The 27383-nt window shown below is 37.7% G+C and overlaps 1 protein-coding gene across 7 annotated transcripts in view; it reads left to right on the top strand.

Annotated features, from left to right (window-relative positions):
• Window positions 1-27383, top strand: part of HERC1 (HECT and RLD domain containing E3 ubiquitin protein ligase family member 1) — a 220530-nt gene that overhangs the window by 98651 nt on the left and 94496 nt on the right. For 4 of the 7 annotated variants that reach the window (XM_073801133.1, XM_073801132.1, XM_073801135.1 and 1 more), the window contains 9 exons: window positions 6015-6129; window positions 6217-6337; window positions 8140-8311; window positions 10852-11164; window positions 11611-11731; window positions 17055-17106; window positions 24339-24607; window positions 26292-26507; window positions 27150-27270. In XM_073801133.1, coding sequence (XP_073657234.1) covers window positions 6015-6129; window positions 6217-6337; window positions 8140-8311; window positions 10852-11164; window positions 11611-11731; window positions 17055-17106; window positions 24339-24607; window positions 26292-26507; window positions 27150-27270 — 1500 coding nt within the window. Of the gene's footprint in view, window positions 1-6014; window positions 6130-6216; window positions 6338-8139; window positions 8312-10824; window positions 11165-11610; window positions 11732-17054; window positions 17107-19667; window positions 19797-24338; window positions 24608-26291; window positions 26508-27149; window positions 27271-27383 lie in introns of all 7 variants that reach the window. The other 3 variants (XM_073801130.1, XM_073801129.1, XM_073801131.1) reach the window with 3 other exon arrangements.

Here is a 27383-nt window from a genome sequence, read left to right as displayed (position 1 = left end):
GATTCAGTCTTGGCAGGTTGTGCATTTCTAAGAATTTGTCCATTTCTTCCAGGTTGTCCGTTTTATTGGCATAGAGTTGCTTGTAGTAATCTCTCATGATCTTTTGTATTTCTGCAGTGTCAGTTGTTACTTCTTTTTCATTTCTAATTCTGTTGATTTGAGTCTTCTCCCTTATTTTCTTGATGAGTCTGGCTAATGGTTTATCAATTTTGCTTATCTTCTCAAAGAACCAGCTTTTAGTTTTATTGATCTTTGCTATCGTTTCCTTCATTTCTTTTTCATTTATTTCTGATCTGATTTTTATGATTTCTTTCCTTCTGCTAACTTTGGGGGGTTTTTGTTCTTGTTTCCCTAATTGCTTAAGGTGCAAGGTTAGGTTGTTTATTCGAGATGTTTCCTGTTTCTTAAAGTAGGATTGTATTGCTATAAACTTCCCTCTTAGAACTGCTTTTGCTGTATCCCATAGATTTTGGGTCGTCGTGTCTCCATTGTCATTTGTTTCTAGGTATTTTTTTATTTTCTCTTTGTTTTCTTCAGTGATCACTTCGTTAATAAGTAGTATATTGTTTAGCCTCCATGTGTTTGTATTTTTTACAGATCTTTTCCTGTAATTGATATCTAGTCTCATAGCGTTGTGGTCGGAAAAGATACTTGATATGGTTTCAATTTTCTTAAATTTACCAAGGCTTGATTTGTGACCCAAGATATGATCTATCCTGGAGAATGTTCCATGAGCACTAGAGAAAAATGTGTATTCTGTTGTTTTTGGATGGAATGTCCTATAAATATCAGTTAAGTCCATCTTGTTTAATGTATCATTTAAAGTTTGTGTTTCCTTATTTCTTTTCATTTTGGATGATCTGTCCATGGGTGAAAGTGGGGTGTTAAAGTCCCCTACTATGAATGTGTTACTGTTGATTTCCCCTTTTATGGCTGTTAGTATTTGCCATATGTATTGAGGTGCTCCTATGTTGGGTGCATAAATATTTACAATTGTTATATCTTCTTCTTGGATCGATCCCTTGATCATTATGTAATGTCCTTCTTTGTCTCTTCTAATAGTCTTTATTTTAAAGTCTATTTTGTCTGATATGAGAATTGCTACTCCAGCTTTCTTTTGGTTTCCATTTGCATGAAATATCTTTTTCCATCCCCTTACTTTCAGTCTGTATGTGTCTCTAGGTCTGAAGTGGGTCTCTTGTAGACAGCAAATATATGGGTCTTGTTTTTGTATCCATTCCGCCATTCTGTATCTTTTGGTGGGAGCATTTAGTCCATTTACATTTAAGGTAATTATCGATATGTATGTTCCTATTCCCATTTTCTTAATTGTTTTGGGTTCGTTATTGTAGGTCTTTTCCTTCTCTTGTGTTTCTTGCCTAGAGAAGTTCCTTTAGCAGTTGTTGTAGAGCTGGTTTGGTGGTGCTGAACCCTCTCAGCTTTTGCTTGTCTGTAAAGGTTTTAATTTCTCCATCAAATCTGAATGAGATCTTTGCTGGGTAGAGTAATCTTGGTTGCGGGTTCTTCTCCTTCATCAGTTTAAATATGTCCTGCCAGTCCCTTCTGGCTTGCAGAGTTTCTGCTGAAAGATCAGTTAACCTTATGGGGATTCCCTTGTGTGTTATTTGTTGTTTTTCCCTTGCTGCTCTTAATATGTTTTCTTTGTGTTTAATTTTTGACAGTTTGATTCATATGTGTCTTGGTGTATTTCTCCTTAGATTTATCCTGTATGGGACTCTCTGTGCTTCCTGGACTTGATTAACTATTTCCTTTCCCATATTAGGGAAGTTTTCAACTATAATCTCTTCAAATATTTTCTCAGTCCCTTTCTTTTTCTCTTCTTCTGGAACCCCTATAATTCGAATGTTGGTGCGTTTAATGTTGTCGCAGAGGTCTCTGAGACTGTCCTCAGTTCTTTTCATTCTTTTTTCTTTATTCTGCTCTGCAGTAGTTATTCCCACTATTTTATCTTCCAGGTCACTTATCCGTTCTTCTGCCTCAGTTATTCTGCTATTGATCCCATCTAGAGTATTTTTCATTTCATTTATTGTGTTGTTCATTGTTGTTTGTTTCATCTTTAGTTCTTCTAGGTCCTTGTTAAATGTTTCTTGCATTTTGTCTATTCTATTTCCAAGATTTTGGATCATCTTTACTGTTATTATTCTGAATTCTTTTTCAGGTAGACTGCCTATTTCCTCTTCATTTGTTAGGTCTGGTGGGTTTTTATCTTGCTCCTTCATCTGCTGTATGTTTTTCTGTCTTCTCATTTTGCTTATCTTACTGTGTTTGGGGTCTCCTTTTTGCAGGCTGCAGGTTTGTAGTTCCCGTTGTTTTTGGTGTCTGTCCCCAGTGGCTAAGGTTGGTTCAGTGGGTTGTGTAGGCTTCCTGGTGGAGGGGACTAGTGCCTGTGTTCTGGTGGATGAGGCTGGATCTTGTCTTTCTGGTGGGCAGGTCCACGTCTGGCAGTGTGTTTTGGGGTGTCTGTGGACTTGTTATGATTGTAGGCAGCCTCTCTGCTAATGGGTGGGGTTGTGTTCCTGTCTTGATAGTTGTTTGGCATAGGATGTTCAGCACTGTAGCTTGCTGGTTGTTGAGTGAAGCTGGGTGCTGGTGTTGAGATGGAGATCTCTGGGAGATTTTTGCCATTTGATATTATGTGGAGCTGGGAGGTCTCTTGTTGACCGGTGTCCTGAAATTGGCTCTCCCACCTCAGAGGCACAGCACTGACTCCTGGCTGCAGCACCAAGAGCCTTTCATCCACATGGCTCAGAATAAAAGGGAGAAAAAGTAGAAAGAATTAGTAGAAGTAGAAAGAAAGAAAGAAAAAGACAGAAAGGGAGGGAGGGAGGAAGGAAGAAAGGAAGGAGAGAAGGAAGGAAAAAAGAAAGAAGATAAAGTTAAATAAAATAAGATAAAATATAATAAAGTTATTAAAATAAAAAAATAATTATTAAGAGAAAAAAAACGGACGGATAGAGCCCTTGGACATATGGTGGAAGCAAAGCTATACAGACAAAATCTCACATAGAAGCATACACATACATACACACTCACAAAAAGAGGAAAAGGGGAAAAAAGTCCTAAATCTTGCTCTCAAAGTCCACCTCCTCAATTTGTGATGATTCGTTGTCTAAAGAAGGGAAGGAAGGAAAGAAAGGACGAAGATAAAGTAAAATAAAATAAAGTTATTAAAATAAAAAGTAATTATTAAGAAAAATATTAAAAAAACAGACGGATAGAACCCTCGAACAAATGGTGGAAGCAAAGCTATACAGACAAAATCTCACACAGAAGCATGCACATACACACTCACAAAAAGAGGAAAAGGGGAAAAAAATAATAAATCTTGCTCTCAAAGTCCGCCTCCTTAATTTGGGATGATTCGTTGTCTATTCATGTATTTCACAGATGCAGGGTACATCAAATTGATTGTGGAGCTTTAATCCGCTGCTTCTGAGGCTGCTGGGGGAGATTTCCCTTTCTCTTCTTTGTTCTCACAGCTCCGAGGGGCTCAGCTTTGGATTTGGCCCCGCCTCTGCGTGTACGTCACCGGAGGGCGTCTGTTCTTCGCTCAGACAGGACGGGGTTAAAGGAGCAGCTGATTCGGGGGCTCTGGCCCACTCAGGCGGGGGGCAGGGAGGGGCACGGAGTGCGGGGCGAGCCTGCGGCGGCAGAGGCCAGCGTGACGTTGCACCAGCCTGAGGCGCGCCGTGTGTTCTCCCGGGGAAGTTGTCCCTGGATCCCGGGACCCTGGCAGTGGCGGGTTGCACACGCTCCCTGGAAGGGGGCTGTGGATAGTGACCTGTGCTCGCACACAGGCTTCTTGGTGGCGGCAGCAGCAGCCTTAGCGTCTCATGCCTGTCTCTGTGGTCCGCACTTTTAGCCGCGGCTTGCGCCCGTCTCTGGAACTCCTTTAAGCAGCGTTCTTAATCCCTTCTCCTCGCGCACCAGGAAACAAAGAGGGAAGAAAAAGTCTCTTGCCTCTTCGGGAGGTCCAGACTTTTCCCCAGACTCCCTCCCGGCCAGCCGTGCCGCACTAACCCCCTGCAGGCTGCGTTCACGCCGCCAACCGCAGTCCTCTCCCTGCGCTCCGACCGAAGCCCGAGCCTCAGCTCCCAGCGCTGCCCGCCCCGGCGGGTGAGCAGACAAGCCTCTCGGGCTGGTGAGTGCCGGTCGGCAGCGATCCTCTGTGCGGGAATCTCTCCGCTTTGCCCCCCACACCCCTGTTGCTGTGCTCTCCTCCACGGCTCCGAAGCTTCCCCCTCCGCCACCTGCAGTCTCCGCCCGTGAAGGGGCTTCCTAGTGTGTGGAAACCTTTCCTCCTTCACAGCTCCCTCCCACTGGTGCAGGTCCCGTCCCTATCCTTTTGTCTCTGTTTATTCTTTTTTCTTTTGCCCTACCCAGGTACGTGGGGGGGTTTCTTGCCTTTTGGGAGGTCTGAGGTCTTCTGCCAGCGTTCAGTAGGTGTTCTGTAGGAGTTGTTCCACGTGTAGATGTATTTCTGGTGTATCTGTGGGGAGGAAGGTGATCTCCGCGGCTTACTCTTCCGCCATCTTCCCGGCTTGCCATCCCCACAACTGTCATGGCTTCGACCGCCGGGGCCCCTCCAGAGCCGGCAGCCTCAGTGAGGCCGCCCTCCCCTCGGGCTCTGGGGCCGTTCCGTGATGGCGGAGGGAAGAGACCCCGAGCTGTGGGAGTTCCAGCTCTGCGGAAACGCGGGCTCCGTTCTTGGTTTTGTTTTTAAGTAGCATGGTAAATCTGTCAAATTAACAGAGTCTAGCAGACATTCTGGGAGTAGACGGTAAACCTCCCATCCCCATTTGGAATCTACTGAATGTATTTCATTTTTAAATTATAGAACTGGTGTGCTAACGTGGAATTAAAGAAAGCAGCTGACTAGTTTTCATCATCTAATGCTGTGATTTGGGTTTTCAATTGCACATACTCATCTCTGTCCAAATGTTTCATTTCTTACCTACCTAAATATACATGTATTCACAGTATCTGATGGCTTCAAATACCACATATATACATACTTGACTAGTTTACTCAGTATCTCCACTAGGGTGTGTAATACATAGTATTCAGAACCAGACTCCTGATTACAGATACCTATCCTCCCAAAGGACTGTCCTTGTGATCTTCTCTCAGTAAAAGCCAACTGCATTCTAAATACATTATAGTCATCCTTGTCTGCTCTCATGTGCACATCTGATCCATCAACAGATTTCTTCAACTCTACCTTCAGAATACATCTGGAGTCTAACCACTTCTTACTATCCCCACTGCTACTACTATGTAATAATTACTTCTGCTGTTGCTGTTCCTATAGTAAATTCTGCACTCAGCAGTTAGAGTGAGCCTTTTAAAACACAGATCACATCATCCCGTACCTCTGTTCACAGTTTCTAATGGTCCTTCCCATTTCCCTCAGTGTAAAACCTAGAGGACTTGCAATGGCCTGCAAGGCCCTATGTGATCTGGACCCCAGACAGCTTTCTAATGTCTCCTACCACTCTCGTGCATGCACATTTTGCTCTAGCTGCTCTGTCCTCCTTGAACTCAGGCAGGGCCTCTACATAGTTTTTTTGAAAGGACACTGTTTGTGTGGCTTCTTCCCCTACCTCATCTAGATCTCTCTGCTTGATTGTAGCCTTATTGGGGACCTTCCCAAACCAGCTTATAAAAAATAGTAAACCCACACAGTACAGTATTCCCTGTTCTCCTCACCCTGCTTTATTTTTCTCCATAGCATTTATCTGTCATATTAATGTTTTTATTTATTGTCACCTCATACCCCTCCCCCACCGCAACTAGAATATAAGCTCTGTGAGATCTGGGACTTAGTTTTGTTCACTGCTGGGTTCCTAGCACAGTATGTGGGATCTAGTAGGTGCGTTTGTTAAATAACTGCTTAGGAAAACGATAAAATTCAGGTGTTAGATTACTAAAGCTATTAAAATTACCTCTGAACTGTTTTCTGTGAAATGTCAGTGTATCATTTTTATTTTCAGATTGGGACAGTGCAACTTTAAGTAATGAGTCACTCTTGGACACTGTGTCTAGATTTGTTCTTGCAGCTCTTCTGAAACACACAAATTTACTCAGTCAAGCATGTGGAGAAAGCCGGCAAGTAACTTAAACTATCCTCAGACAAATATTTGCTCTCATGATGTCAGAAGTTAAGTAACTTTTCTATTTTGGTTCTTTATTTAGATATCAACCTGGTAAAAGCTTATCAGAAGTGTACCGTTGTGTGTACAAAGTTCGAAGTCGTTTACTTGCTTGCAAGAACCTTGAACTTATTCAGACCAGGTCATCATCAAGAGACAGATGGGTAAAGTTGGAAATCAGTTAATTTCTATGTTTTTCTGCAAGCTGTGAGAGATAGCTCCATATTTGTGTATGTGAGGGGAAAAAAACTGTGGCTTAATTATTGCAGATGTTCAATAAATATTGAGTAGTTCTTTTTCTAGTGAAAATAATTGGATGAGTAGAAGATTGGGGGTTTATTTAACCACCCACTTATCAAGTGTGATATGGCTGCTAAGGAAGTTTATATATTCTTAGGCCATATAGGTAATAACAACAAATTGAATTGTCCAAATCATATGAAATATTATTCCTTTGTTTTCGCTCATCAGATCACGTTTGAATTATCCTATTTGATTTGGGGTGCCATAACTTATGAGGGATATTAGCAAAGTTAGATTGGTTAAAGGTCTGAAAATCATCTTATACAAGAACTGGAAAGTGTCAGAAATGTTTAGCTTAGAGAATGAAAGCAAAGGGGAGTTGTATGATAGGTGCCTTAAAGATATTTAAAGGACTTCCATGTAGGAGAGGAAATAAATGTGTTCCCTGTTGTTCCAGAGGGCACAGGTAGGACCAAAGGGTAACAACGGAATGGAGAATCATTGTTAGCTGAATGTAAGGAAAAAAGCCTTCTAATGATTAGAGTTGCCCACCGCTGGAGGTAAAGATTGAAAACTTTCATTAAGGATGTTCCAGAAGTAGTTCTTGCAACAAAAATGAGATGATTTCTAAAGTGCTTGGTAATCCTGATAGCACGATCCTATAATTATGAGTATAGCCTGATACCTCACCTTCAAAAGTGCTTACTTTGAAATGTCATATGTTAGATGCTTTGCACTCCATTATTTAGATGTTAGATTTTAAAAACCAAACTTTATCTCTACATTTGTGTTATAGTATTCTTTTGGCATGCACTGATTTAATATTTGTGGATCCAACTATTTGTTAGTGACCTTGAAAGCCCATGAAATATACTAATTAGCCATTTTGTTGAGTCTCAAATTTGAAACTTAAATATTGTGGAGATACATGACTTACGTATTTTGTGAGTCTGACTGACTGCTCAGTATCCCCATCCAATCATGAATCACAAAATAACTTTTATTGTACATCTGAGGATATCATTAAAAAATTTCACTTGTGCTTTACACTGAAATATGTGGGATGTTTGTGACTCTCTTCACCACTGTTGTAAGGACTCTTTTCTTTAGATGACTGCGAGGTAGCATAACCACCATGGGAAATAAAATTAACATTGTCCTTACCAGATTGCTAATTTTTGGTTTCCTCAGGGACAAACAAAGTAAAGAAAATAATTAAAAACAATACTGTTTGTATAATCGAGATTTGCTAAGAGAGTAGAACTTAAAGTTTTTCACCAAAAAAAGGTTAAAAATGCTGTTTTGTTTTAAATTAGCATTATTAAACATTTATACAGAGTAACAATAACATACACAGCTTGAGGGAGACTGAATGGAATCACATTTCATGTTCTTTACCTTTTATGCTTGGTGTCGTACTCAACTCATTTTAACTTAGCAGTTTACAGCAGAACAGCAATATGTATGAGTCAATTTACAGCATGACATTTTAATCAAAATATTGAGAAAGAGAGCATAGTTAGATGTTTCTGTATATTTTGTGTACATACATTCTTTCTAATCTTTTCAGATTTATCCAGTATATCTTTTGTTTTTGTGGTAAAATTCATGTGTTATTACTGCTATTAGCATTATTTTCCATGATAAAAAATCAAGGTTTTAATGATATTTTTCAAAATTAAAAATATATATATATTCAGTGTAGCTCTGATCATTCTTTAAGATCTCGGAAAACCAAGACTCTGCAGATGTTGATCCTCAGGAGCATTCATTTACCCGGACCATTGATGAAGAAGCTGAAATGGAAGAACAGGCTGAGCGAGATAGGGAAGAGGGGCATCCAGAGCCGGGGGATGAGGAGGAAGAACGGGAACACGAAGTGATGACAGCTGGCAGTGAGTATATCCGTCTTGCTTTACAGATACACACTGTGGCATTCTTTTTGGTAGGGAAACTGACTGTAGAAGAGAGAGGCAAAAACATTTCCTTACAGTTTTTCTAAAGAGGTGTGATATTCTCCTGATGATCTGATTAGCTACATTTCAGTTCTTACAACTGCTAGTTCCGTCCTGAAGCTGTTGGATTGCATGTTTTGGGCTGAAAAGCTCTGGAAGCAGGCTTTTGGAAACAGTACCTGTTCCACTGAGTCTCATTTATGAAGTGATGCCCATGAGTCATTGGATAGGGACATTCAAAGCATGTTCTCTGGAGGGTACCAAGTTGTTCTTTCACCTGGCTGGCCTCTGGGTGGTGAGGAAGAGAGCCCCTTTCTAAGCCTATTAGGAGAGCCCAATTATTTTCCATATGTAGAACTTTTTAAATTATAAACTTCCCCCACTGACTGCACTGCTGATTTCAGTAGAGAGCACGAATATACATGAGAATATTATTGGCTGGTGAATGACATTTTTCATACTTTTTTATTACAAGGCTACAGATAGTTTTACAATGTAATCATTTAGATGTTTAAAGAGAAATATGGAAGCTTTGAAACATTTGTTATCTTTTGAGTGATCTGGCTGTTTCAAGTTAAAGTGTATATTTACTTTTGTAGCCTAAAACATTTTGGCCATCTATGCATTTGGTATTGAGATTGTATATATATTTCAGTCAATTTGACACTTACTTTATTATCAGTTTATCTGTGTTGTGCATACTTCTAAAAATGATTTTGAGGTGACTCAAAACAAGGCCAAAACCCATGAAAACAAGAGGAGAAATATAAGGTTCAGATGGAGAAGAGGGGATTGGAGATGAGGAGGTGGGGAATAATTTTATATATATATTAAAATATATATATATATATAAAACGTGTGTGTGTGTATATATATATATATATATATATTTTTTTTTTTTTTTTTTTTTTTGCTGTGCTGCATGGCTTGCAGGATCTTAGCTCCCCAACCAGGGATTGATTGAACCTGGGCCCTGGCAGTGAGAGCACTGAGTCCTAACCACGGGACCGCCAGGAAATTCCCAGAGAATAATTATATTTTAAAACCTAGGCTGAGGGAACATTTACAGATGAACTTAAGACTTAGTTTAGAAATTCCTAAAAGCAAAGACCAAAGGGGAAAGCACAGTAACAAAAGATAACCCTCAATTATATTAAAAGAAAGTGTAATAGTTACCCAGGGAGTAATAATTTTTAAACTAGCTGCCATTTTTGAGCATCAGTTATATGCTGGGTACTGGGTCAAATGCTTCACATAGATTAACTCATAATCCTCTCCGTCTTAGATGATTTCTAGTATTACCCTGTTCTAAAGATGGACAAAGTGAGGTTTAAGGAGGCAAAATTATGTGCCTAGGGCCACTGTTCGTAGCAGCTGGAATTAGAACCAGGTCTGCCTCAAATTCCAGTAACCATTCTCTTAGTTACTTTAACTGATTTCTAGCTCTAGACTGTTAGTTCTTTGCTTTGATTTTCTTAGAAATAAAGGACTTTCAACAGCATAATGAATATATTGTCATAATAATACTTTGAAATATACAAATGCATTTTTAAAGTTTGTACTTCCATATTAACAGACAAATCTAGTATTTTACTAACTTTCTTGCCTGGGTTCCCCATTAAAAATACCATCTTCACTTAAATTTGAGTAAAACATTCTTTTCCTATTGTGAAATACCTATCACTGCATCAGAACCTTGTTAAACCCACTTTTTACACTTGTGAATTGGGAAGAGCTGGCATAAGATGGACATTCCTGGTGATACTATTTGACTCTGGGGGCCGTCTTGGCCATATTATTATAACCAGATTCTGTTTCAGCAAAGACCTTTAATGGTTGTGCTTATGTAATATGTTTAAAATACAACAAAGTGTAGGTATTAGGAATTATATGGACTTCGGAAGGGGAAAGGGGGCTCTTCATTATAACTAATGCAGCTTAACTTTTGTCTGTTTCTTTTGTAACCTGACAATTTCAAACCAAGGTTGTGAACATTTCAGAAATAGGCAGCTATTTTTATCTAACCCAGTGATTCTCAAACTTTAATGACCTTCAAAATCAGCTGGAGGACTTGTTAAAACGTACATTGCTGACTCCATGCCCAGAGCTTCTGATTAGAAAGTCTGGGATGGGCCCAATATTTTTCATTTCTAACAAGTGCCAGATGATGTTGATGCTGCTCTTCTAGAACCACACTTTGCAAACCACTGATCAAACTCATAAGAGTAGAAATAGAATCAACCAAATCTAAATTCTGTAAAGGCATAAGTATTTCCTATTGTAATTTTTATAAAAAGTTTAATGTTATACGTGTATTTTTGATAAAATTTAACTTAGTTACTTAGTATTTAATGTCTAAAAAATGATTTTCCCTCTTTCAATAAGTTTTTGGTCCGAACTTTTTGACTGTTTTTATTGTTATTTTCTTTGCTCTTCTCTCCCCATGTGTTAAGACCTTGTTTTTGTGTTACATGTTACAGAAATCTTTCAGTGTTTCCTCTCAGCCCGTGAAGTAGCTCGTAGCCGAGATCGAGATAGAATGAACAGTGGGGCAGGGTCTGGGGCTCGAGCTGATGATCCACCTCCTCAGTCTCAGCAAGAGCGAAGGGTCAGCACAGACCTTCCTGAGGGTCAGGATGTGTACACTGCTGCCTGCAACTCCGTGATCCATCGATGTGCCCTGTTAATATTAGGAGTAAGTCCTGTGATTGATGAGCTTCAGAAGCGAAGGGAAGAAGGACAGTTGCAGCAGCCTTCCACAAGTGCCTCTGAAGGGGGTGGACTTATGACCAGGTGGGACTGACTAGAAACTTAAAACATTTCTCTCCTCTCCTGTTTCTTTATGCATTGAAATGGTTTATTCTCACTTATTGTATTCTGAAATTAACACAGACATGGAGGAGGAAATACAAATTGACAAGGATGAATTTAATGTAAAGAGTGATACTAATTCAGCCTGGAGTATAAATTTCTGATTAGATGAGGAGGCACAATTTTTCACACATATAAACAACAGTAGTTGATTGGCATAATTCTGTAATTTAGTGGCATGGAAGTTATTCTGATGTAATTGAGAAGGACTTTGTGCTTAGACCTGACTGAGAGCCAGGGTTTTCCTTTGACAGACATAATTACTCCTCACTGTGTGTGTGTTTTATCTCTGTGCTGCTAGTTCCATTCAATTTTATGTTCACTAACAGTCCCAAATCGAAAAACTTTTCTTTGTGCATGTGAGACAGGAGTGAAAGTCTTACTGCAGAGAGCCGGCTAATCCACGCAAGTCCAAATTATAGACTGATCAAATCGAGGAGTGAATCTGATTTGTCTCAGCCTGAATCAGATGAAGAGGGTTACGCACTGGTAGGTATACCTAGATTTAGTAAAGAAGGAATTTTGTATAGCAACGTAAGACTTTGGTTAGAGTAAGTAATATACGTTTGTTTTAGACATACAAAAACCTTTTTAAAAGAACTTTTAAGAGAAATGAGATAACTATATTGCATAGGTATTTATCATCTCTATGTTAGTGACTCAGATATCTCTCTTTAGCTCTGACTTGTTCCTAAACTCCAAATTCACGTATTTGACTCCTTGATGGACGTTCTACCTGAACATCTCAGGTGACCACAATCTTAACCTATTCAAAAATAAACTCATTTTTCTCCTGAACCTCTTCTCTCACATTCCCTATCTTAGTAAGTGTTACTATTAACTACCCAGGCTGGAAACCTGGGTTCATCCTTGACTCTACTTTTTCTTAATTCCTGGTCCCTGCAACCTCCTCACTCCCCACAGTCCAATTAGTCAAACCTTGAAAATTTTACTCTTAATATCTTTGTACTATGTCCTGCCCATCCCTCTTGCCACTGCTCTGTCTCAAACTTTCCTTCTCTTTTGCCTGGCCTGGTACAAAACTCTCCAAACTGGTTGCCCCATCTCTTGTCTTATGCCCATCTTCAACATTTCACTAGAATAATATACCTGAAATACAAATCTGTTTATATCTCCTCTACTTAAAATCTTTCAGTAGCTCTCAGTTCTCTATCAAAAAAGCCTCAGGACCTGAACTGCAGGCATTTAAGGTAAAAATCAAAGAAGTGCGATGCTGATTTATATAAGGAGTAGAAAGTAATATGTGCTATAGTGTGACGGGTAAAATAAATTATAGAATGAAAGCTGTCTAATAGATAGCTGCTATTTGAATAGTTTTGGACTTAGAGTTGATAGCTGGATTTTCATTTTGGCTGATCCTCTGCCTTATATGTGAATCTGTATGTGCTACTTGACTTCTCTGGGCCTTAGTGTCCCATTGTATGATATGAGGATAGTAGTGCCTGTTGTGTAGGTGGTAATCTGTTAGACTTGGCTTCTGAACCCGATCCTACTGATGAATAGCTTTGAGACCTTGGTCATGTCACATGATAGCTCAAACGGAAACTCTGGGTTTTTTGGATTGAGATTCATTTTTAGCTCTGAAATTCTTCTCTTATGAATTGAGAAACTGGATGTGAAAATATTTTTGAGAAGTATAGAGTGCTACATAAACATGAAGCTATTGTTTAAAAGAAACTTCTAAGCGTGAAAGATTCCTCCTCTGAGGAAAGTTGAACAGTGTCTTCAAGCAAGTTTCATTGTATGTTTTTGTTTGTTCTTCCTCCGTTTATTCTTCATTCCCGTTATTATTTCTGTGCTCCCAGTTCACGTTCCCAGTCTTGCCGTCTACTGAGATTCCTCTCTGTCCATTTATGTTTCCAAGTTGATCAGTCTCATTATCTAGTCTCCTAGCCCTGTGACAGTTTTATAACAGATCATGTCACTTCTCTCCTCAAAACCTCCAATGACTTTACTATTTCTCAGAGTAGAAGCCTAGGTCCCTGCAGGGGCCTATAAGACTCTACATATCCTGGCCTCACTCCTCTCTGATCTCCTCTGCTGCTACTCTCTTTCTTGATGACTCTCCTTCTGCCACACTGACACCTCTTGGCTTTTCCATGAACATACCACACAACTTCCCCATAGGGCCTTTACATGGCTGTTTCTTCTGACTGGAATACTGTTGTCTGTAGGCAAATCCCCTTGCTTCAAGTCTTCGTTCTGATGTTACTTTTTCAGTGACACCTACCCTGACCACTCTATTTGAAATTCCAGTTTGCTCTCCTTTCCAGATATTCACTCTCTGTCTGCTTTGCCTTGCTCTGTCCCCCTCACCCCCGGCACCTAACATTATTTGCTATATTTATCAGTTTCTCTTAGTCTACACTAGAATATAAGCTCCCTGAGGATAGAAGTTTTTGCTGTTTTATTCACTGCTGTATCCCAAGTACCTATAGTGCCTGGCACACAGTAGGCAGTCATTAAATATTTTTTTAACGAATGAATGTCTGTCTAATCTATTTTGGTAAAATTTCTGTGCCTATTTGTTCTTTCCACTCTTCAATATAGGCCCTTGTTACTTTTGCCTGAACTGGTAGTTTTCAAACTGATCTCCCTACTTTTTCCAGTTCCTCTCCTTTGATACTGCTCCCAGAGGTAGAGCTCTTAAAAACGTACACAACGGACTTCCCTGGTGGTGCACTGGTTAAGAATCCGCCTGCCAATGCAGGGGACACGGGTTTGAGCCCTGGTCCGGGAAGATCCCACATGCCACGGAGCAACTAAGCCCGTGAGCCACAACTACTGAGCCCGTGTGTCATAACTACTGAAGCCGGTGAGCCTAGAGCCTATGCTGTGCAACAAGAGAAGCCACCGCAGTGAGAAGCCTGCGCACCGCAATGAAGAGTAGTCCCTGCTCGCTGCAACTAGTGAAAGCCTGCGCGCAGCAACGAAGACCCAACACAAATAAATTACACGAAGACCCAACACAAATAAATTACACGAAGACCCAACACAAATAAAAACAAATAAATTAATTAAAAAAAAACAACCACAGACACACACACAAACACAACAAGAACAACAACAGAACACCTGCTGGTCATGCTACCTTCCTATTAAAAAAAAACTCAGTGACTCTGCACTGCCTACCCAGAAATCAAAGATTCTGGAAAATGTTGCTTGCCTGCTTTTGAAGCCAGTTCTCCCCTGCGGTAATCTGCATTTTTGCCATAGCATAGTAGTCCATCTGCCAGACTCCAAACATACCTTTTGAGCCTCTGCTCAAGCATCGTTTGCCTTAAATGTCCTTCTCCTGGGTTTTGTTGATGAAGTCCTGCCTCTCTCTTAAGGCCTGGTTAAAATGTCATCTCTTCCAGAAAACTTTCCTAAGATTACTCACAGTGACTCTGTCTGTTATTTACATGGCAGTTTGTTAGTATCTATAATAAACCACTAATGGTTTGTCTCATGTTGGACTTACTTATGTATTATTAGTATTTCTTTCCAGTAGACCTCTTAGAAGGTCTAGAGTTTTTTTAATGTCCCTCGTGTCTCCTACATTGTGCTTTGCATATTGTAAATGATTGATAATTCATTTCAACTGAAATGAAAGTTAAAAGATGAGGATAAATGTAGTTAAAGTGGCTTACTTTTTGGAAGCGAACAATGAAATCTGACTTAGTCACAATAGACTCTATTGATTTTGACCTGGGGCAAGACACTTAACCTTTCTGAGCTCCAGCATTTTTATCTTTGAAATGGGGAATACCACTACCTGTTATACTTGCCTCAGCGGGGTCGTTGTGAACAACAAGTTTAGTAATACAATTTAAAACATGTTGAAAGTTATGTTTTCAAAACATAATGGGAAGACAGATAAATGGAGGTGGGTTGAACCTAGATAAATTGCCATGTCTAGGTTCTACAGAATTTTAAAAAGATTAAGAAACACATTTTTGGGAAAGATGGACTCTTAATCAACTTTTCTTATGGAATGTTTAGAAAGATTGTGTCATAAAAGGTGGAAAAGTCAAGAACTAGAGAGAGCAGATTCTGTTGTGGGTGAGGAGACTTGGGCTGAGCCTTCAGGCTGAGCCTCCTGTAGACGAAGAGGAGCAAGCCGTGGGGGCAGTGTGGGATTTTCCAGCTGAAATATGTTACCCTTCTGCCTGAGGTTATTTAGGATTATCATTGATGTCTTTGATATCTGGTAGTACTTGTTTATCCTGAATTGTCAGTGAATGAAATGCTTTCTTAAAATAACTGAAGTTAACCAGCTTGATGCTAAATCTGAGTTTTAACCTTCTTTCGTAAAGCGTACTATGTGATATATTATCTACTCTGTCTTAGTGACCACAGAAACCTAAGTCAACAGTTACACAGTTAACTGTTTGATTGACACATGTCATACTTACCAGCATTTCTTACTACGCTCTCCTAATCTACCTCCCTCATTTCCCCACCGCCCTCTTTCACAAAGGATTTGATTTAGCATACAAAAATAAATACTATTTATAAAAGTATAAGAGAATGAATTAGGGCTAAAGAGGAAAATAAAGCCCTGAGTAAGATTTGTACACCTCTACACACATCCTGTGATGTTCTGCCAGAGATCGGCCAGCAGATAGGAAAAACACGAGTTGCATGATTCACAGTGTGTAAAAGATGAAAACCAGGTTTTCAAGAAAAACTCAGATATTTCTGGTTCTGAGACCTGAGATAAATTTCTTCCATGAGCCCTCATGGCAAAGGTACTGTGTAATAAAAATGTTATATTGCATGAGATGGCATTGTCTTCAGGAACTGTTGTGACAACTGTTTGGTGTTTTCTCCAGCATCAAATGGCCTGGGAACATACTTATTTCTGGGGTGTGTGTGTGTATATGTAAAACAAAATGTATTTATCCACAATGTGGGTACATATGTCTATATGTATTACCAGGAAAAAATTTTCTAAATGACATTTCCTAAATGGGTCTGTAACAGTCACTTCTGCAGCCTTTCTTCTTTGCCACCAACTTTTTTATTGTGTGATAAAGTGCAATTGAAATTGCTGAGACCATAATGTCAAATCTGTGCATAAATCTAAGTCATGGGTTTGTATATGGCTATCTGTACATAGAGTAGATAGTTGTCGCCAGTGCCTCCCCACCACACACACACACACACACACACACACACACACAAAAATATACTTCCTTTCTTCCTGAAAGCCTTCACTGTTTTATTAAGCTGACTGCAGTTTAACCATTTGAGATTTCTTTATTTTAAGAGGTTTTAAAAACATTTTGAAGTCTTTTAAAATACTACCAGAAAGCTTAGGACTGTGTTATTCTCCTGTTAGTGTGGGTTCATCAGATTCTCTTCTTCTATACACCTAGCCAAGGCTAATAGTTTTGAAAAGAATGGAAAGTGAGGATAGAACAAGTAGTGATTTTGGAAAATGGGACTTTGTTACAGGGGCTTTAGGCGTCTAGAGGGTATTAATAAGAGATCATACTGTGTTAGAAAGATAAAAGACAAAGATTTCAAAGAAGAAAAAGGTGACAACAAAGAAAAAGTTCTGCTACTTTACACTGTTAATTAATGTGCATATTGACTTTGTGTTTTAGTATCTCAGAGTCATGTGCCTGAACTGTTTTCAGTGGGTTTTTAGAGACTTTTTGTTCTTAGCCTGACTTGACTGGTGAATAAGTAGCACATTGCTATAATTATGCAGATTACTTTTTATTTCATTTAGTACTCTATTAAATCTTAATCTTAAATAATTTTCACAAGTAAATTTTATTATTTATTTTTAACTTAACAGAGTGGAAGACGAAATGTTGATTTGGACTTGGCATCATCTCATAGAAAGAGAGGTAAGTATTAAATATTAAATATCTGGTGAAGTAGCTCTTTTTATATCTGATATGTTTAGATCTGATTGTCATTGAAACATTATTGCAAAAAAGTTAGAAACATTTTATCAGAAAAGTTAAAAGGAAGATCATTTTCTTGAAAATATACACCCTTAAAAAAAGATCTGGGAATGTCTAGGAGTTAACAATCAGTTCTCTTTCTCATTTGTCGTGTTTTGACTTTTTAAAAGTCCCATGGAACTCTGGAAGCAGTGCTTTACATTGTGGGGGGTTATGGACATAATTTGCCATGTTTTAGCTCAATGGTATAGTTGCTATAGTTTAAATGGTGTTACAGGGAGAACTCTTTACCCCATTCACCTTTCATACACACATACACACTTTCAAACTGAAAGTTTCTAGTTTTTTTCCTCTTTGCTTCTCAAGATGCAAAGCATATAAGAGATGAACAGATGATTTCTAAAAGTAAAATTTTCCCATGAGGAGCGATCTTAGAGTTCATCAAGAGTTAAGCTCATTTGTTAAAAGCTGTATCTTAATGAATAATATAGTTAACTCTTGTTTATATGTACAAATAGATGGAAAGAACAGCAGTTTTCGATAATACAAATCCAAGGTAACTAAAAACTCTCCAAGTATTATTCTCGATTAATTGGCACTTTTTTTTTTTTTTTTTTGCGGTACGCGTGTCACTCACTGTTGTGGCCTCTCCCGTTGCGGAGCACAGGCTCCGGACGCTCAGGCCCAGCGGCCATGGCTCACGGGCCCAGCCACTCTGCGGCATGTGGGATCCTCCCGGACCAGGGCACGAACCCATGTCCCCTGCATCGGCAGGTGGACTCTCAACCACTGCACCACCAGGGGAGCCCCCAAATTGGCACTTTTATTAACCCATTTTTTCTGTGGTTGTGAAAACTTGAAATGTTAAAAGTTGCCACTAGTGGAAGTTTTCTAAAAGCCTGTAGGAAAACTGTTTTTTCCCATTATATTGTCTTTTATATTTCAGAATTGAACCCTTCTCTTGATAACTTCCTTGGCAGGATGTTAGGTTCTCTACAGGAAAAAAAGTGAGAAGTAAGGGAAGGTTGAGGAATGAGAGGAAGAAATGCACCCACAGTTTTTTCATTTTTGTGTTTATAACTTAGAAGAAATGTTGGTATTTATAACTTAGAAGAAATGTTGGTACTTAGAATACTAAGAATGATTTTTTTTTTTGGAACTATTAGGAATTATAGGGACTAGAGCTGGTGCTTTGTTTATTGAAAAGTCTTTTAGTATTATAACATATCAAGGTTCCAAAAAAATATAGGGTATTTGTGATATCAAATAAATTAAATGATGTTTAGTATAACATGCAATATGTATTTTATCATTTTCTAATTCTTTGAAAATTGGCAATTCATGTGCCATAATTAGCCAGAGTATCCATTTCCTTAACCACTTGAGTTAGGAATTAAATTTTTGGAATGCTTTTCCCTTCCTAATGTTGGTTAGCTCAGGCAAAGATTGTTGCTATAATTTCTATGTTATATTAATAAAAAGATGGCTCCAAACTTACTGCGTAGCATAAGGGATCCAGCCTGTCGTTTTAAGAGCTTCCTACTATACTAATTATGTTTATAAGTGATAGTCTGTTGACTAAAATTACTCTTTTCTCTAAGATCTTTATCATGCTTATGGAAATTTAAATTTGAGATTCAGTCTATGATAACTGTGTCAGCATGTGACAAAGTAATCTTTGGAATAAAACAAAAAGTGGTATTTTTAGCTTTGAATTAAGAATAACCTAGAAGTCAAGTGTAAATTACTTAGGAAGAATTAATATGACACTTTAAAATAACTATTTTAGAGTTGCTACCTGTTCACAATTTTAAACAATTGCCCTATAAGTACGTGTCATTTTCCTGTAGTTTTAGAGCTAAGTAGATACAACTGAATTAAGCCATTAATCCAAATTTGTTTATGGGTGAACCAACTTCTTCAAAAGGTCATAGTACCAAGACCTATTAACTTCTTGGAATCTAACTTTATTTTGTTGGAAACAGAAAGGCAAACAAACAGGACCTCATGGGAAAAGTTTGTTTGTTTAAATTACCCATTTAGGAAGTTATAATAGGGAGGCAAACTAGTTATGCAAATTATCATGATATCACCTAATGTGGTACCAGTTTATTCTAGTAATCATTGTATCTTAATGTTCTCAGGCAAAAATTTTGCTGATAGCTTTGTTCCTAGGAATAGGTGACTAGAAAGTAGGAGTACTGTTCTAGGAAGAGCAGCAAAAATAGTTTTCAATCTCATGAATCCTAGTGTTTGTGGATTAAACAATGAAAATGTATACTTAATATCATGTATTTAATTATAATTAATTTCTTTCTTTAGAAGAAATTAACATTGAAAATACATTTGGAACATTATATTTTGAAAGAAATTTTTAAAAATCATGTATATTTAGAGACTACCGTCTGACCACAGTGGAATTTTTTGTTTTGTTTTGCCCTTAAATGATGATTAAAATAAACCACCCTATTTTTTCCCTATTTATTGTCAATATGGACCAGATGTCATAAGCCATAACATGCCTATCTTCAGTTGGTCAGATGAACCTACCAAGTCTGAGAACTTTTTGGAGCCATTCAGGTGTTCTGATTCTGACTTGAGCTATGAAGGACAAGCAGATGTCCAGCCAAGTGAGAATTCTTCTATGTGCTTATTTACCCCTTTCCAATATTTTGAAGAGGAAATGTAAACTTTTTTCCGCTCACTTTTCTTTATCATTTATTAGTCTAGTGGTCCTGAGTTATTAAAAGTTTAGTAAGAGAAATTAGAGATAGCAATGTTTAATTACATCTCGTTTACTGAAACTAAATGGATGTATCAGTGACAATTAATGGTTGTATACACATTTCAGCTGCTCTTAATATGCCTCCAAAGACTCCTCCTTGAGAGGGTCTAGTGCCTATAATTTCAGTATTTGACATTGGGGTTACTGGAATTCATGCTGTTGAACCATGATTGCTTCTTTTCCCCTCACTCCAGTTAATGTGTCACAGTTGGTCCAAGCTCTTGGTCCAAGAAAGTGAGTATGGTAGGAAGGAGTAGAGCAAAGTGAGCAAATACATTGAGCTCAGCCAACTTGTTCGGCTCTTTAGAGGCATCAGAGCTAAATTCTAAATCCAAAAATGTCATCAGTTACTTTAAAAAGAGATGACAGGTGGTACATATTTCTGCTTAGCACCTCAGAAGTAATATGAAATTTATATTCATTAAACACTTAAAAACTGCTTACTATATGCCAGGTATTGGTCTAATCACTTCAAACATATTAACTTATTTAATTCTCATAATAGCCTGTCAAAATTCTTGACAAAAGCTGTTAAACATGTTAGTATTTGGGTACTTTGATAAATACTTAAAAGATTTGCTGTAGTTGTGCAGAACTGAGCTCGTTCTTCACTGAAAGACAATATGTTTTCGCAGATACTTAACTTTAGTTTTTGTATTTAAGCTGAAACTGATATAGTGAAAAATGGTGGGGATACCAAAGCAAAATTTTAAGAAGGAGCATCATGGTTTGATTTCACTACCCTGCCCCAGGTCTTTAAATATAGTGTTAGGGTTTTATTGCTAAATAATATTGGAAACATTTATCAACATGTGTGTTTCATGGTATAACTTGTATGGGTGAAATGCTGTTTTATCTGTGCATTTCGAATTAGATTATATAAAGAAGAACAAATGTGAATGTTGTCTCCTGTATCAAATTTCTCCTTTTGTCTTCTGATTCTTGTTGTGGTAGTGTATTTACTCCTTTTTGGCCAGTTGAGCCCCAGAAAAAAGAAGAGCTTCAAGCAAGTACATGATGGCATGTTTAATTTTTTTCCCCTTTTAGCTTGCCTACATATTTTATGGTTTATAAAGTATGTATTGCAGCTCTGCCATGTTCATTTTGAAAATTCCATTTAAGAACCAAAGTTGTAAGGACAAGTAAACAATCTCAAATTTCTTGTTGGACTTTATATTTTCTTTTTATAGTAGGAGACTCTGAATTAATATTAAGTAAGAATTGGGCTCAGTCACAATTACTCTGTAGAGGCTTTTGATATGCTTTTCAGACACAATATTTCCTATATTCAGATAAAACAACACAGAACAAATCAGTTATTAGGTTGTCATAATTTTTTTTTTAAGAATTAGAGGTTTTTCATCTCTCATTTCCATATTGTGAGATTTTGTGTTTCAAAGTATTTTTGATATCAACCTAAACATTTTGGTTATAATTATTTAATTTATTTATTTATCCTATTGCTTTCAGATAGTGTCTTATTCTTCCTTATATTTTATTCATACAAAGTTTTGTTTGGCTTATATACTTAATAAATTACATGTTTTATTTATTTATTTATTTATTTTGTGGTACGCGGGCCTCTCACTGTTGTGGCCTCTCCCGTTGCAGAGCACAGGCTCCAGACGCGCAGGCTCAGCGGCCATGGCTCACGGGCCCAGCCGCTCTGCGGCATGTGGGATCTTCCCGGACCGGGGCACGAACCCGCGTCCCCTGCATCGGCAGGCGGACTCTCAACCACTGCGCCACCAGGGAAGCCCATAAATTACATGTTTTAAATTAGGGGTCAACAAACTGACTAGAGGGCCAAATCTGGATTACCACCTTTGTTTGAAAGTAAAGTTTTGTTGGAACCCAGCCACACTCATGTATTACCTATGGCTGCTTTCACACTACAACAGCAGAGTTGAGTAGTTAAATGAATAGTGAATGACCCACAAAACCTGAAATTATTTACTGTCTGGCTCTTTATAGATAAAGTTTGCTGACCCCTGCTTTAAATTGCAGAGAGGATTTAATTTGGGGATTGACCACCTATTCCATAGAATATTTTGGAGTATATTAAGGCAATTCGCTACTTGCAGTTTCTTCACATATTGAGCCTTTGCGTAGGCAGGCAGTTGAAATTCCCATGGATCAGTGATTTGTGAGTTGATTAAGAACAGGAATATGTAAGACCACCTCCCATAAACTTAAGGGATTAGTGTTATTAATTTAGAAAAGATCATTTTCTTTAAGCCTCTGTTTCCTCAAGTGAGGAAATGGGACTAGGTAATCTTTAAGGTCACTTTTACTTCTGTGGTTCTAGCATTAACTCTCTGCACATTGTATTTTCATTTTGAAAAGTAGTTTATAAGTATTGGAAGATGGAAGAAATTTTTATTCTGAAATTTTATTATTGAACCAACAAGCTCAATGCTAAGAGACCAAAAAATATCATTTGTAAGTTAAGGTTAAATCCAGAGTCTGCATTTGGGATGCTTAAGGAAGTGGAAAATGATTATTTCTTTTTTTTTCTTTTTTTCCACATTAGCCCCTCCTGTATTCTTTAAATATCATTTTAATTTAATACATTATGCATCCATGACATTTTTCTTTGGATTTTTACCTTTTCTGTTTTACATGGGAAAATATTCAGCTATACAGTTTGGGGAAATTTTCAGATTGGTTATTTTTTATGTTCAGTAGAACTGAAAATCCAACATTTTTTAATCTTAAGAATTCTTGCTAAAATATAGAATGCAGATAAACCATATATTCTTAGCCATTCTAAATTATTTTAGTAGAATGCATATAAATTATTTCATAGCTACTTTATAATACTAACTGCCTATTGTGGATTTCTGTGTCGCATTTTGAAGTCCTGGGGTTTTCCTGACAGTGTAATAATTCAAAAATAAGTTATACAGTCAATATTGTATTAGTTCATTTTCTCTTTGGGCATTAGTGTTTAAGTAGTCCTCTTCCCAAATCTTTTCCATCTAGTATGTAACAAATATAATCTTTGTAATGCATATTTTATTAGGTACCTCAAGATTCACTCCTAATAGAAAAATTTGGTATATTCACAGAATGAGATATTATACAGCACTCAAACAAATGAACCATGGTTACATGGAATCATGTGAATGAGTATTAGCAATATTATACTGAATGCAAAGTAATGTCCAAAAAGACTACATAAAACTATACTTTTTTATAAAGTCACAAACAACTAACACTAAACATTATTTGTCTTGGGAATACATATAAGATAAAACAATATTTAACAACAATAAAAGCAAAGGAGTGATAATGAAATCCTTAGGTTGGAGGACACAGGGGAGAGATGCGTTGGGGGGAAGAACAGATAGATAGTATTCTGCCAGTTCTCTAGTTCTTGTGTTCACATTTATTATAAGTAAATATAAATACAAAAGCAGGCCATGCATGGACCAGTGATGAGAGTATATCATGAGCCAAGGAGTATGATTAATCTAACTCATGTACCTGAGATCAATTAAATCAAAAAATACAAAACGTGTAAGAATTAGACATTTATATATTTATTTAAAGCCATTATTGGCACATACCTTGGACAGTTCTTGTGATCAAACATATTAACATTTTTGCTGTCTAATGTAAAGATTTTAGCCTAGAAAATGCCCACTGGCAAAACTAATGGTATTATATTTAGCCACTATTGTTAACACCACTTGGTAATTTTATGTAGATATCATTTTATAGTAAATCTTATATATTCTTGTCTGTGAAACTTTGCTTCCTTTATATAGGAGTTTCACAGCCTGAAATAAATGTGCATATCACACAGTGAAAATGTTCCTTATATTAATGAAACCAAGGGTGATATTTATGTCTCCTTTTTTGTGTAAGTTTACTTGCCCTTCTCTATTCATTTTTTGGTAATATTTCATTGCAGATATGTACACATTTTGCACAGTCTTGACTCAATCTTTGCAATGATAATGTTAAATCAGATGAAGTCCTATTACTAGTAGGTCTTACCAGCAGTGTCCTAAGTGCCGAGTTCCATTTTGGTCATAAATGATGGTCTGGTTTAATACTGCAGAGCATTTTAAGCTAAGCATTTTGAGAGCAGCTTCTGCCTTTCTTTTTCTTGTGGCAACGTGTTACTAAAGCGCTTACAGAGACACTGGTACATTAAACAGGGCTTTCCCTTTGTTTTCTTACATTGCTGTAGTTTTTGTTTGTTTGTTGTTTTTTACCAAAGCATTTTGCTCAGATTCACTTAATGCATGCATGTATTCAAACACTAGTATCCATTTCTCACCAGTTGGTATGATAGCAACACTCAGCCCTCATCTAGTTTCAGAATGTATGCTCATCTTGGTCATCACTGATGCGTTTTTGTTCTGTTTGTATGTAGGTCCTATGCATAGTCAATTGGAAACCCTGAGCGACTCTTGGGCGCGCCTGAAACATAACAGAGACTGGTTGTGCAACTCCTCTAACTCCTTTGAGTCTGATTTTGATCTTACCAAGTCTTTGGGAGTTCACACTTTGATTGAAAATGTTGTAAGCTTTGTGAGTGGAGATGTGGGGAATGCCCCAGGTTTTAAAGAGCCAGAGGAAAGTATGTCTACAAGTCCCCAAGCCTCCATCATTGCAATGGAACAGCAACAGTTAAGGGCAGAAGTAAGTCTTTGATATTTACTCCTTGTGAGGGACTGTGGAAACTTAAACTGAACCACTGAAGGTATAATTGTAGGAAAAACTTTTCCTTTTCTTCTATTCCTTGCCTCCCCTTTTCCTTCACTTGAGCTTTTTGATGTCGCTATCTTAACCAAAGCAGCCTGATAGTTTGTTTGAAGTGAACAGTAGTGCACAAGATACTCTAATCACTAAGTCTTTCCTTGTCTCCTAGAAACTAGAGTGAGATTGGTTGGTGACTATACAGGTCTGCTCCTAGAGTCCCCATTTTTGACCCATTTGTCTCCGTTTAAAAAGGGCTAGATTAGAACACCATGCTAATAATGATAAATGCTAAAATTAGTGAGCATTGCCTCCAAATATCCCCCTCAAAATATTTATTAATGATTGTGGTTTTAACATGTCCTCAAATTCTTTGATACTCTTCCCTCCAGGAGGTGGAGCTTAATTTTCCTCCTCTTGAGAGTAAGCTGGACTTAGTGACTTAGAGCTAACAGAGTATGAAAAGGGGAAAAGAATACAGTAATTTTACATTGCAGAAACCCGGCAGACATCACCTTAACCAAGTGATCAAGATTAATATCACCAATAGTAAGTTCTGGTGATATCATGTACTCTGATAATAATGTGATGAGAGGGGGACTTTGTAGTATTCATCCCTAAATCCATACCTGTAGGCCAAACATGAGAAAACAACAGGCAAACCCAAATTGAGGGACATTCTATAAAATACACAAACAGCCCTTCATAGATGTCAGGGTCATGAAAAACAAAGACAGAAACTGTCACAGACTAAAGGAGACAAGACAACTAAATGCAACGTGATATACTGATTTGGATCCTGGAACGTAAAAGGGACATTATGGGAACTCTGGTGAAATCCAAATAAATTCTGTGGTTTAGTCAGTAGTGTTGTACCAATGTTAATTTGTTTTCATAAATGTACCATAGTTTTGTAAGATACTAACATTAGGAGAAGCTTGGGGAAAGGTATACAGGAACTATCTGTACCATCTTTACAATTCTTCTATAGATATAAAATTATTTCGAAATAAAAAGTTTATTTGTTTTAGAAAAAGGAGGGTAGGCCAACGGACTGCTGTGGTGGATATGTGTCCTCCTAGGGAAGGTAGAGCCAGAAGTTCAAGAGAACCACAGAGAAACCTTTTGGAAATACTTCTACTTCTTGAACTAAAGAGTATTCATTCCATATAATGTTATAAGTAAAGGAAGCATTATCCATACTACTTGATGCTTTTGAAATCATGTATATCTCCTCATGAGCATCCCAACAGCTCTGTGAGTAGATTAAAGTACTATTAGCCTCATTTTATACATGAAGAAACTGAGACTCAGGAAATTGAGTTTACCAAGGCTACATAGTCGTTGGAATACTCTGGCCTTGAAACTAGATCTCCTACATCCAAATTTACTACTTTTCCCCTTGTACTGTGTAGCCTCTTTTATACTGAAGTATGCTTATAGAGATCTTAGAGATATTTTAATTTTTAAAGTCATAATAGTAAAAGAAATGTTTATCTTAATAGAATAGATTCCTAAGAAATATCAGAATTTTCTGTGTGCTAAGAAATATATTGTCTGTGACGTACAGAGTTATTTGTGTCTCAGTTCAGTGAAGAATTCTAAAATATGTTTATTTTTTCTCAAGCTTCGTTTAGAGGCACTTCATCAGATCCTTGTACTATTGTCTGGAATGGAAGAAAAAGGTAACATCTCTCTGACAGGAAGCAGATCAAGCTCAGGTTTCCAGTCATCCACTCTGCTCACATCTGTGAGGCTGCAGTTTCTAGCAGGGTGTTTCGGTTTAGGCACTGTTGGACACGCAGGAGCCAAAGGAGAGAGTGGCCGATTGCATCACTATCAGGTAGATGACAGAACTGTCATGGGAGGATGACACCTTTTAGTATATTCAGATTTTAACTGTATTTTTACAACACCAGTTTAATAATGCTAAACTTTTTGGTGTTTAGAATTGAGGTTTAAAAATATAAAGATCTAAGTGACTTAAAGATACCTCATTGGTTTAGTTTCCTGAGTATAGCTGGGGTTAGATAAGCCATTAGGTAAGCCATGGTACTATTGTACTTTTAGATTCTTTGCTGGCTCAGTTTTATTAACCCTTAGCCAAATTGCATAGAGGTAGATCTAAGTTGGGATAAGGATTAGTGTTTGGGAGGATGGGTTTCAAGAATTTACATTTTAGACGTGATCATTTTACCAAGTTTCTCTGATTGCTTGAACTGTTTTTTTTGAAGTGTTGTCTTTATGTCTTGCATGTTTAGAGAGGAAAAATGCTTTGTGGGAAAGGAGAGAGATTATATAGAATCAAGAATTTTCAAGCATTGAAAAATAAATTGGTTATAAAACTTTTATATACTGTAATATACTAAATAATTAAAAACCACCATAGGGCTCTAGCATGGGCTAGGAATAAAATGCTTTTACTTTCATTTGGGTAGGAAGTGTTGTTGTTAATGGAAAAGGTAAATCTTTGTGTGTAATTTAGGATGGGATCAGAGCAGCTAAGAGAAATATTCAGATTGAAATCCAGATGGCTGTGCATAAGATTTATCAACAATTGTCTGCTACTCTGGAGAGAGCCCTGCAAGCCAACAAGCATCACATTGGTGAGTAACTGCACATGCAAATATAAGGTGCAGGTAACATTTTGGCCTGAGGTTATGCTAGGTGGCTAATGTTCTGTGTTTAACATTAGGTCAGCTTATAGGTAAAGAATAAA

Source organism: Tursiops truncatus, chromosome 2 (assembly GCF_011762595.2).
Source record: "Tursiops truncatus isolate mTurTru1 chromosome 2, mTurTru1.mat.Y, whole genome shotgun sequence".
NCBI classification, from domain to species: domain Eukaryota; kingdom Metazoa; phylum Chordata; class Mammalia; order Artiodactyla; family Delphinidae; genus Tursiops; species Tursiops truncatus.
This window is presented reverse-complemented; position numbering and strand designations above follow the sequence as displayed.